The 11,648-nt window shown below is 43.9% G+C and overlaps 2 protein-coding genes across 2 annotated transcripts; both read left to right on the forward strand.

Moving 5' to 3' along the window:
* Nucleotides 1-183: 183 nt before the first annotated feature.
* On the forward strand, nt 184-5,286 carry tor3a (torsin family 3, member A). The gene is made up of 6 exons (XM_080506813.1): nt 184-470; nt 619-741; nt 1,997-2,262; nt 3,121-3,296; nt 3,737-3,861; nt 4,038-5,286. The coding sequence occupies exons 1-6, from the start codon at nt 302-304 to the stop codon at nt 4,283-4,285; spliced, it is 1,107 nt and encodes a 368-aa protein (XP_080362939.1). The 5' UTR covers nt 184-301; the 3' UTR covers nt 4,286-5,286.
* A 1,259-nt stretch (nt 5,287-6,545) lies between these two features.
* calr (calreticulin) lies at nt 6,546-11,648 on the forward strand (the record flags this gene model as incomplete). Its single annotated transcript, XM_080506936.1, has 9 exons — nt 6,546-6,766; nt 7,281-7,382; nt 9,518-9,721; nt 9,928-10,022; nt 10,185-10,394; nt 10,541-10,654; nt 10,851-10,994; nt 11,194-11,286; nt 11,403-11,648. Exons 1-9 carry the CDS (start codon nt 6,673-6,675, stop codon nt 11,646-11,648), a joined length of 1,302 nt encoding a protein of 433 aa, XP_080363062.1. The 5' UTR covers nt 6,546-6,672.

The raw sequence follows: 11,648 nt of genomic DNA on the forward strand, positions 1-11,648 counted from the left end.
TTCAGTAAATACTTGGAAAATAAAGTCTGCACCGTATGCAGTCGTGGTAGTGCCCGCCCCTCCGGGATCAGGTGGCGCTACGGAGCACACAGCGGATAAAACAAGCGCTCCTCCGTAGCCCCCACCCAGCACAGCACGCAGGGGGGGGGGGGAGGGAGGGAGGAGAGGGTGGGTGGTGTTTAGGGGTGTCCTGCACGGAGCAGGCCGCCGGTGAACCACTGGCTCCAGATAAATGGGAGCGAGGGCCCGGTCCGCGGTGTCCAGTCTGCTTTGAGCCGCCTTGGGTGTCGCCTCTTCCCCGATGTCTGTGCGGTGGCTGCTGCCGCTGCTGCTGTGCGCTCTGCCCGCCGGGGCGGACCTCTTCCACCTGGACAGCATCTGCAACGTGTCCACCTACTACTTCAATTACATCTACTGTAACATCTGGGAGGGGGAGTGTCAGCCCAACCAGGACGATGCCACACAGCAAGGTAAGACACTGTCCTCTCGGGCCCTTATGGCCGTGCGGTGCTTGGAAAGAGCCCCCCGCACGGCCATAAGGGCCGGATCCTCCCCCCCCCCCCCCCCCCCCCCCCTTTAACCGCTTACTGAAGAGCATCTTCCTCTCCATGTGAGCAGTGCCCACCAGAGACCCGTGGTCAGGTCTGTCTCAGGACTACATCAGCCTGCTGCACCAGTGGTACTGTAGCCTGGGCCAGTGCTGTGAGTCCGGGGACTGCAGGGTGACCAACAACATCACAGGTCTGTACACACACACACACACACACACACACACACTGGGGGGTATTAGATTACATGAAGAGATGGTATTGAGCCCACCCTTCATCCACAGACGACCTGTTTTGTTTTTTTTTATTATTATTTATAGTCTTTTATAAAATAACTGCCTGCAGAATAAACTCACAAACTGCTTGAAGGATCGACGCTGCCAGGCTGTAAAGGAGTCTCATTCTATACTGATTTCTCTTGTTTATTCAAATTGCAGGTAGTCAAGTTATGAAACTTAACTATTAACCCTACTATTTCTAAGGCCATTCTTCTTTGTCACTCTCATTTGAAGCTTTTGCTCAGTACTACATACGCAATTCCATGGATGATGGAAAGGAATTCCACTAACATTACTGTATTTTAGGTATATATTCGCATGTATATATATTCGTAATCATCATGTAATCTGATTTGAAGTACACCCACAATTTGAATTTATATTCACAGCCTTTGCATGTTCATCTAACAGTTATTTTGATAGACTTTCTTTTATGTCTGAGAAATGTGTTTTAAATATAATAATGTCGTACTGGTAAATTGAATTGTTTTTGTATATTTGTGCATATACTTGAGTATTTTCAAAAAAACAATAGCTTTATTTGTCATTAGGTACATTTTAAGCATATATATTTCCATGTTTGTTCAGTAACTTCAATTTTAGCAGGAGCAAATATCAAGATTGAAAAGAGACCTCGCGATAAATATTAGACCATGCAGAAACCATATAAAACAAATAACGTGGAAAACATTAACTCTGACATTTAGTTAGGGAGGGAAAAGTTGTGTCAGTCCAAAACAAATATATCTGTTGTAACCCTAACACAACCAAGTGTCTCTTCTCCAACGTCCTATAGGCTGGCCTTGACTATATGAAGTCACAGATAAGCAGCTGATAATGGGCAGTGTGTGAAACAAATTGAAATTAATTCATAATATTTCTGTCTGTGATTAATAATAAGGGTCTGTTTAAAAAAATCCTTATTATAACTATTGTAACATGCCAGTAAATGCTTCTACTAAGATGCTTACTCATTACATTTCTTGGAAATGCTGCTCGCTACAAGGCGGTGGAAAACTATTCAGATCATATCAAGTGTCTTGGACACTTGGGAGTTATTTTATTGCATTTTTTTTAAAAACATCCATTTATACACATGTCACAAGTGTGCCAGTGTTCCGGCGGGTGATTTAAAAAAACAAAACAAAACGATTTTAAATATGTGTGCAGGTCTGGCGAGGGATCTGCAGACGAAGCTGCACGGCCAGCACCTGGCTCAGTCCGTGGTGCTCAAAGCCGTCAGCGGCTTCATCAACAACCCCGAGTCCAACAAGCCGCTCACGCTGTCCTTTCACGGCTGGTCCGGCACCGGCAAGAACTTTGTGGCCCGGATCATAGCGGACAACCTCTACCGGGACGGGGTGAAGAGCGAGTGTGTCCGTCTCTTCATTGCCCCGTTTCACTTCCCCCACGCCAGGCTGGTGGACACGTACAAGGTGAGAGCCCACTTGGCACAGGGGCGCTGGTCGTCTGCCAGGAACAAGGTGGGAGCTCATGTCTAGTCTGGGTTTTGTAATCCACTGTAGAAATGATAAAAGGTCACAGTTCAGACAGAAGTTTTAAATCAAACACTGATTCCACAAGATAGGCACAGATACACATGATTTTTGGAGCCTGGAGATCGACCAACTGGACCTCAGCTGATGGTCTGGTCCCCTCTGAACACACATTTACACAATCATTGCATTTGATTTCAAAACGTTTATTGACATAGACATCCTCCATAAAATCAGATAGAACTAGAAATAGTGCACAGGACCTTTAAACCTTTAAACTGGTGGCATCACAATCTGATAAGTGAATAATTTTTTATCACATTTGCCATTAAATTGTTAGTTTCAAAACTATTAACTTCCCACGTTGTCTGCTGTCACTACATGCAGTTATTAACCTGCACGGCTTTATCGTTGTAGTTTGGCATTTGATTGTATTCGTTTATTTATTTGACGTACCGAGCTTACTTTTATTTTCTGTACTTCTGCTTCACATTTACTTCTTAGTCCAACAATACGACATTAATCTTTTTTGCTATACAATTATTCGACATCATTATCTTGGAAGTATTTACCTTGCATTTCCAATTTACTTTTACTTTTGCATGTTTTAAATATGTCCGGCGTAATGGTTGTAATCATGTTGTGTATTTCTTCATAATTTCTATAATTCTGTTTTAAAATATTTGATTCACTGTGGAATTGACAAAAAGTATATTAAGAAATCTGTCGTAGAGCCAAAAACAAAACATGCCACGACATTGCAGTGAAAGTCTCTCAATTCTTCCTCGCTGTGTCCAGGGCCAGCTGCGAGAGGCCATCCGAGACATGGTCCTACGCTGTCCTCAGACTCTCTTCATCTTTGACGAGGCTGAAAAACTCCACCCGGGTCTCATCGATGCCATCAAACCGTACATGGATCACTATGACAACGTGGACGGCGTCAGCTACCGCAGAGCCATCTTCCTCTTCCTGAGGTTTGTTGTGCAAAAGTTTCAGTCGCATCACATCTCCTGAAGCGGGATCAGACACTGGTCCACATATTCTGGCAGCTCATCATTTTTTTTTGTCTATATTAGCACTTTTAGAGGGTTTTTCGGGTTTTCAATCACTCTTGTCCTTGTCCGGTATTTTGAAACATTAAGCACTTCACCTAACAATTTCGTAAAAAGCACTGTCTTCTTTTTTTTTTGGATACATTTTTTTTATTTGTCATGTAATTCTAAAAGTCTCCATTATCAATTCCAGACATTTTGTACTATGTAGTCCAAGAACAACTATGAATTAGGAAAAAAAAACAAAAACCAAAAACGTCCTGTTCTTTGACTGTTCAACCTAACCAGGGATGATCAAAATGTCTCCTAATCTCTACATCTCTGAAGATCGTCTGTTTGCGCTGTGCCGCTTGTCTGTGCAGTAATATCGGAGGCGTTACGATCAATGACGTTGCGCTGGACTTCTGGCACTCCGGTCAGAATCGAGAAGACATCGGTATGGAAGATCTGGAACATCGACTACGAGCTGAGACTATGGAGTCTCAGGGTGAGTAAGCAGAGCTCGTCTTCTTTTTCTATTAATTGGACTTTTTGTTTTATTTTTTGGGGAAAAGAAGCCAAAACACACAGTTTACAGATGCTGCTCACAATTTTTGTGCTTGTGTCACCAGTCTGTACCACTCAACCTATCAATTTGTATTTTTTATTTATTTTTTTAATCAGGTGGATTTGCTCAAAGTGAGCTGATGGCCGGCCACCTGATTGACTTCTTTGTCCCCTTCCTGCCTCTGGAGTACCGTCACGTCAAGCTCTGCGCACGAGACGCGTACACGGCCCGAGGCCTGGAGACCGACGAAGTTACATTGGACGAAGTAGCCAAGGCAATGCTGTACGTTCCCAAGGAGGAGAGACTGTTCTCGGCCCAGGGATGCAAGTCCATACCGCAGAGGATCAACTTCTTTCTCCCCTAGAAGGAGAGAACAGACGGGAAGGGGAAAGAGGGAGGTTCTGGAGGAGGTGTACCACATGCTTTTCCAGCTCATCTGCAAACGGAGCCACTGAGGAGACGTGTTCTTCTTTTGCTCTGCTCTGCATACCCCACCCCCCCCACCCCCTTCTCCTCCTCCTCCTCCTCGCAGATACAGCATGTGTCTGTCTGGGTCCCTCCGAGGAGGCCAGACAGCAGAGCAGATCCCGTACGAGAGAGGAGGGCAGTGTGGGCCGCCCTGCGGAGGTCAGCAGTAACGGGAGTCATCGGTTTGAGGTGTGGCTGTTCTCCTGCCCCACCCCACCCCCCGCCCGGTTCGTGTCCTCACGGTGAAGAAGACGGTCCCCGTGCTGTTACGCAATAGACGGACACACGATTGAGCCACACCCTTTCAACACCTGTTCACCTCATCTCAAGTCTGAGTTGCACTGTTTCTTATGTTTCAGACAAGGTCACCGTCGTCGTCGTGCTTCCAAGAGTTGTTATTATTTATTGATATCGTTTGTGCCATATATGAACATTATATTGTGACGAGTTGTTTTGTGGTGGGGTTTAGATTCATAGTCTTTGGTTTAGGCATTACCTGAGATGGTTGTTGAAGTGTACTACGTTGTGAAGTGTGGAAAAGAGCGAACACACCAAGACTAATCGTGGTCATGGCAATGTTGATTTAAGATGTTACTGCAAAACCTATGAAAGGCCGAGTTTCAAAAAAAGTCACCTAAAATGCATTTTTGTGTCTGTGTTCGTGATTCCTAATTTGTTTTTATAGTAGTTTTAAGCGGGTTTCTATGAATATCATCGTTGCTTATTATAACATAAAATGTTTTGGGTTTTTTTTGATGGCATGATTTACCACTTTACATCACTTTCACTCTTTCACAAGTTTGTCAAGAGGATCACACCAATATATACATAATATCAGTGAAATACATTTTTGTCAGACTTGGTCTGAAGAAATAAACACCCAGGAAACCAGCATCATTTTATTGTTGCGTGTTATTACTGATCATTGGTTCAAACTGCAAATGAGTTTATCTTTGGTTTAAAGACAGAACGTCATCACATTGGTGATACAACCATTCTGCTCAAAATTGTAGTTTCTTTCAATTACCTAAATTTGTTTTTTTGTTTAAATACATAAATTAAACTTATTTCAGCTGATGAATGGTAAATGTCAATAAACGCAAAATAAATATGGACAAATTAGGACAGTCACAGGTCACACATTAGGTGTTTTATACATAATGTGCAGACCTATAACCATAATGTGTTTTTTCAATTCTTCTCCGTGAAAGGAAAACTGAAGAACCTTTTAGTTTAGGGAAACTCTGTAAATGGAATACTCCTTCTGAAGAAACTTGAAAACCAAAATAAAATGATTTCTAAATGTTGGTTGAGTGACAAGGTTAAACACAATTCAAAGAAATGTGGTAAAGGCTGTTTTGCACCAGTCTGTGAGCATTATTATTTTGGTATAATGTGTATTTGGTGATTATTATGGTGCATTTGAAGATTTGCAACACAAAAACAACTTTGAAAGTAAGTAGAAAAACATGTTAGATTAGAATCAAATTCAGATAGATTCAGATAGTTTGCTCAAATTGTGCTCCATCAAGTAACAAGTAAAGTCAGTTTGGTTAAAAACAGCTCAATTTCCGAATAGGCCAGACCAGTAAATTGATTCTAACCTTTCAATAAATGTGGATAGATGGATGGATGATTGAATATTATGCCAGCTGTATCTTTGACTCTAAACCTAACATTTTCTTTGTTAATCAACATGCCAGTGTGCTGCATGTTTCGAGCCAGTATTGTCACAAGAGCCATATTTCGGACACCCCTGTTGAAAATGTTACAAAAAAAACATGTCGATGAAGTCCACGCACTTTTGCATAACATCCGTGAAGAATTACGTCACTCGGATATTTCCAGATATAGTCAGAGTGTTATAAATGAGAAAACACGGGCTAATTGTGGTATTTATTTCCACACACCGTTATTTTATCGCTCCTGCACCCGCGGCGCGTCAGTCTGCCTGTGGGCGGTGAACACCACCCAAGGCGTGGTCTGCCGTGATTGGCCGCGGCCATCGTTCCCCCCGCATGCGCCGTCTTCCGATTGGCTGTCAGCGGGAGCGCTTCCTCGTTGACATCGGGAGCGCGTCGTCCAATCAGCGTCAGACATCTGTTCCGTGCGGAGAGGAGCGCAGCGGCGTCGTCTCAGCGCTTTTCGCCGTAACATGACTGCATGAGAGGCCGGTGGAGAGACGCCGCGCTGCCGCAACAGTCCGCCAAACACTGATAGAGTCCGAGGCAATATCCACGCAGGTATTCGCAGGTGGTTGTTTCCGCGCTCCGGCTCGACACAATGACGGCTTTGTCGCTGCTGCTGGTGGCCGTGTCGGTCGCATCCTCACTGGCCGAGTCCACTGTGTATTTCCGAGAGCAATTTGAAGATGGGGGTGAGGTCTTCGGCACTTATCATACCTTTTCTTCCGTCATGTCGCTTTTGTGCATTGATAATAACATTTTTTTGGGGGGGAGTCGGTGCATGACTGTCCAAAACCCGGTCGTTTTAAAATGCCATCATCACATTATTTGATATTTCTTGCACCGAGCGAGAGATGCATTGTCTACTCACTGGACCACCATTCATCCACCCCCCCCCCCCCCCCCCTCCCCCCAACACCCCTCCCTGTTCACTGTGTTACCCACCCTCAGCTACCACCAGCCCTCGTCTGTCCCCCCCTTCCCCTCGCCCCTTCCCCTGGTCCTTCCCCGGTGTCCTCGTGCACCCAGCTGTCCTGCTCTCTCTCTCTCTCTCTCTCTCTCTCTGGCGGAGGCAGCCATCAAACCCTGCAGAGGAAGCGCCACATTGGAGCTGCACCTGCACTGATGCATCCTCCGAGGTGGAGTGTTGGTTTTTTTTTTTCCTGGGGGCATGTTGCTCAGCTCAACCTCACTTTATGTGTGCAGATGCCTGGAAGGGTCGCTGGGTGGAATCCAAGCACAAGACAGACTATGGCACGTTCGTCCTCACTGCAGGGAAGTTTTATGGAGATGCAGACAAGGACAAAGGTGAGTGGTTGATCGAAGTGTGTCCCCTGGGTTTGTAATGACCGACACGTGTAAATACTTGTCACAGTGTTGATCATTGAGTTTTCGGTTCTTTACCAGATGTGAGTTCGTTTTCTTGTGAGATCTCTTATTTACAGTATGACACGGAGGCCCACACTGTTGGTTGCTCTCTATTCAAATCTGAATTTGAAATGAGTTTATTATTTTTGCTGCTTCTGGACCAAAGGTTCTGAGAACTTTTGAGTGTTATTGAATATTGAGCTCTCAAAATATCGCCACAATGACCAACCTCAACATAGTTGGCTGATTGATGTTTGGACAGCACACAAATATATGTTTACACCTGGTATGAGGATTATTCATTCATGACCTTTGCCAGCTAAAGTCAAATTGGAGGGCAGCAGCATTATAACAGGTATTAAAGCCGATCTTAATATGGTGCAACTGCAGCATCTCTTTATCTCCTGTAAATACAGCAAGTTTGACCACTGTTTTTGAATAATTAAAGGAAAGATGATACATGTTGCTATGAATTCCATGTTTTTTTAAAAATATATTTTTATTCCAAGATCCACTATATTGATAATATTATAGATTAAAAAAAAAATGCAAGTGCCACTAGAGGGCGCTCAGGGACCACTGGTGGTTCTCATTCCACAGTTGGAGACTCTTTTGACTGTACTTTGTTACTGCTTCATCACTGGAGTCAGTCTCCACTGATGAATGGTGAAGGCAGGCTACCGGAGATCACCAGCCACACACACATACACACTATTAGTCAAAACCCACACGTGCCCAAAAAGAACATCGAATCGGGGATTTGTTATCACCGTGAGGTGAGGCGGCTCACCACGACACCACTGTCCTGAGTCTAGACCTGATTTGCAAACAGATTTCTATCATTTGAGCCGCTTTTCAGTCTGGGAGTTTCACCAGACTGGTCCACTTTCTCTGTACTGGAAGGAATATCAATACTATCAGTTTTTAAATGAATAAGAGATTGGAATAGATGTCAAAGTCAAATGAAATTGTGTTTATGCTCATAAAATACTTAATCAGTTTAGGAAAACATTTTAACTGTTGGGATAAAATTGAACTTTCATAAGGCGAAACAAGAAATAAGCAAAATATACTAACAGTATTGACACAGTGAGATTAAAATGAACGAGGAAATAAAATACAATAAAAATAGAAACATTACAGTCAAGTGGTCTGGGTGCACAACAGTGAAGTTAAGCCCGACTCTACTCCAGGACGATGGCCAATTTCTCTTGCTGAGAATATCGAACAGACAATTTGAGGGTGCATCAGTTGGTCGTGTATTTTCAGGAGACGCCGCCGCGTCGAGTCGACCGTCATCAGTGGCAACTGCCAACACTTGACATTTTGTCTGTGGAAGTTTTAAAAGATGTTGGGAAGATGCTTCCTTCTCCTCAATACGTTACTGTTGCTCAATGTCTGCACATACAGGCCGAGAGGTGAGGCTGACAGGATGTTTGTGTTGAGACATGGAGACATACTCTTTCTAACCAGGTTTGATACATTTCTGCCTGAATAGTGCGCAAACTCTTCATATCTTGAAGCGGCATTATAGTCTATATGAGACTGCACCTCTGTCTGAGTCATATCTTTTGTTGAGATAATGAAATGCAGCGTATTTGTACACTGTATTGTTTGTTATGTAATGTGGTATGCCTTCTAGTGTGTGTTATATCTTGCATGTATTGTAGTCCTTGTGTACGTTCTATGTTTGGTGGTACGTTTTTACCCCGTGGGACTGTGGATGGAAATTAGCTCTGAGCTCGATCTGGCATATTTACAGCACTTGTTGTCTCATTCAAATAAATGAATGAAAATAAGCAAAATGATATTTGCTCTGAATGTATTACGGTGAGGTGTGATTCTAAAAAATATCACACAATAGAAGAAGTACTACATTGAATGTGCTTCAGAGTTGGTTTTATATATTCGTTGGAGCTGCTTCGGTATTTCTCCACGCATTACTTCATTATATTCTGTTTTACAGGAGACTGAGAGCCTCTAAATTAAAATCAACCCGTGTAAATTTAATGAAACGGCACAAGGGAATTGTACCTCGCCGGAGCCTGTCCACAGTAACGCTGTTCTTATTTCAGGTCTGCAGACGAGCCAGGACGCCCGATTTTATGCTTTGTCAACCCGGTTTGATGACTTCAGCAACAAAGGCAAGCCTCTGGTCATCCAGTTCACTGTGAAACATGAGCAAAGTATCGACTGCGGAGGAGGCTACATCAAACTGTTCCCTTCTGAACTCGGTCAAGAGGACATGTTCGGAGACTCCGTGTACAACATCATGTTCGGTACGTGTGAATAGTGATTGATGCGTACTGAAGGATGCTGTCATTTATGTCATTAAAAACAATAGAGGCTTTACAAAAAAACCACCAAAAAAACCAACAAAGGTTGATTTTTCTATTGTCGAGACATTCTAGACATGGTGGGAATAACAGAACATCACCCACACATGCTTCACGCTGTAATTTGTAGCCTTGTGTGATTCATTCAGGTCCTGATATTTGTGGCCCCGGCACAAAGAAAGTCCATGTGATCTTCAACTACAAAGGCAAGAACCATCTGATTAACAAGGACATCAGGTGCAAGGTAAGAGCTCAGGGAAATAAGTATGAAAATGGAAAGCTGATTTTGCAACTTGCGACCGAGAATGTCTCACCAGCCAAAACGTTGTGTCGTATCAAAGTGTTTTATTTCGATCTCGTTTACGACAACCAATGTAAACGGTGAACATTCTTGCACTTCCCGCAGGACGATGAATACACCCACTTGTACACGCTGATCGTCAACCCCGACAACACGTACGAGGTTAAGATCGACAACAAAAAGGTGGAGTCCGGCAATCTGGAGGATGACTGGGATTTCCTGCCTCCCAAAAAAATTAAGGACCCCGAGGCCAGAAAGCCCGAGGACTGGGACGACAGGGAGAAGATTCCTGATCCCGATGATAAGAAACCCGAGGTCTGACTAATGACTGAGCTCATTTCAGAAGGGAAAAAGAAAAAAAAAACTTTTGTGTCTTTAAAGTTTTTCACATGTAATGAAAATTTGATTTTTTTTTTTTTTGAATAATATGTTGGAAAAAAATGTTTTTGTTGTTGTTGAAGGATTGGGACAAGCCCGAGAACATCCCGGATCCCGACGCCAAGAAGCCTGACGACTGGGACGACGAGATGGACGGCGAGTGGGAACCACCGATGGTCACCAACCCCGAGTACAAGGTACCCAGTAAAAACTACCAGCGTCAGTAACTGCAGCGATTTATACAGTTGGTAGCTCACGTCAGAATCGAGTTTCTCACTTTCTATCTTTCTGAATTTGGACCTTCTAGTTTTTTTCAGTGACGGAACGTAAACCGAAGCTGTAGGAACGTGATTTCCTGTCTAAGAAAAATCTTGTGTGTCTGTGTGTCCGCAGGGTGAGTGGAAGCCCAGAGAGATCGATAACCCGGCCTACAAGGGCAAGTGGATTCACCCTGAGATTGAAAATCCAGAGTACACGGCCGATGCCGAGATCTATAAATATGATAGCATCGGGGTGATTGGGCTTGATTTGTGGCAGGTAAGACGATCCTGAGGCTTGATGACAATTTGGAGAGATTGAACAAAACCGTTCAGTGAATGCAGGAATTACTCCGATTCCATTTTACTTGAAAGCCAAGAGCTACTTAGTTTCATGTTTTCACGGTGGAAACGGTGAGTCTTCCACTGGGGCCATTGGCAGAATGAATGAACTGCTCGGCACTTTTGTTTTGGTGTAGGTCAAGTCTGGCACTATCTTTGACAACTTCCTGATCACCAATGACCCAAACCTGGCAGAGGAAGTCGGCAATGACACATGGGGCCAAGCTAAGGTAATTACCAGTTTACAAATGACAGGAAGGCGTCATTCATCTCGTGGAGGCTTTTAATGTTGCGGCTGCAGCAGTATGACATATTCACCTCTTTACTTTGTCCTCTTCTGCTCCAGGACGCTGAAAAGAAGATGAAGGAAGGCCAAGAGGAAGAGGAGAGGAAGAAACGTGAGGAGGAGGACAGTAAGAGGAGAGAAGAGGCCAAGGAGGAAGACGAGGAGGAAGAAGAGGAGAAAGATGAGGAGGAGGAGGAGGAAGAGGAGGAGGAGGAGGGAGAAGAGCATGAGGAGGAAGAGGAGGACGAGGAGGAGGAGGAAGAGGACGATGAAGGCACAGACTCTAAACTCAAGGATGAGTTATAA

This window comes from Blennius ocellaris (genome assembly GCF_963422515.1).
Source record: "Blennius ocellaris genome assembly, chromosome: 12".
NCBI lineage: Eukaryota > Metazoa > Chordata > Actinopteri > Blenniiformes > Blenniidae > Blennius > Blennius ocellaris.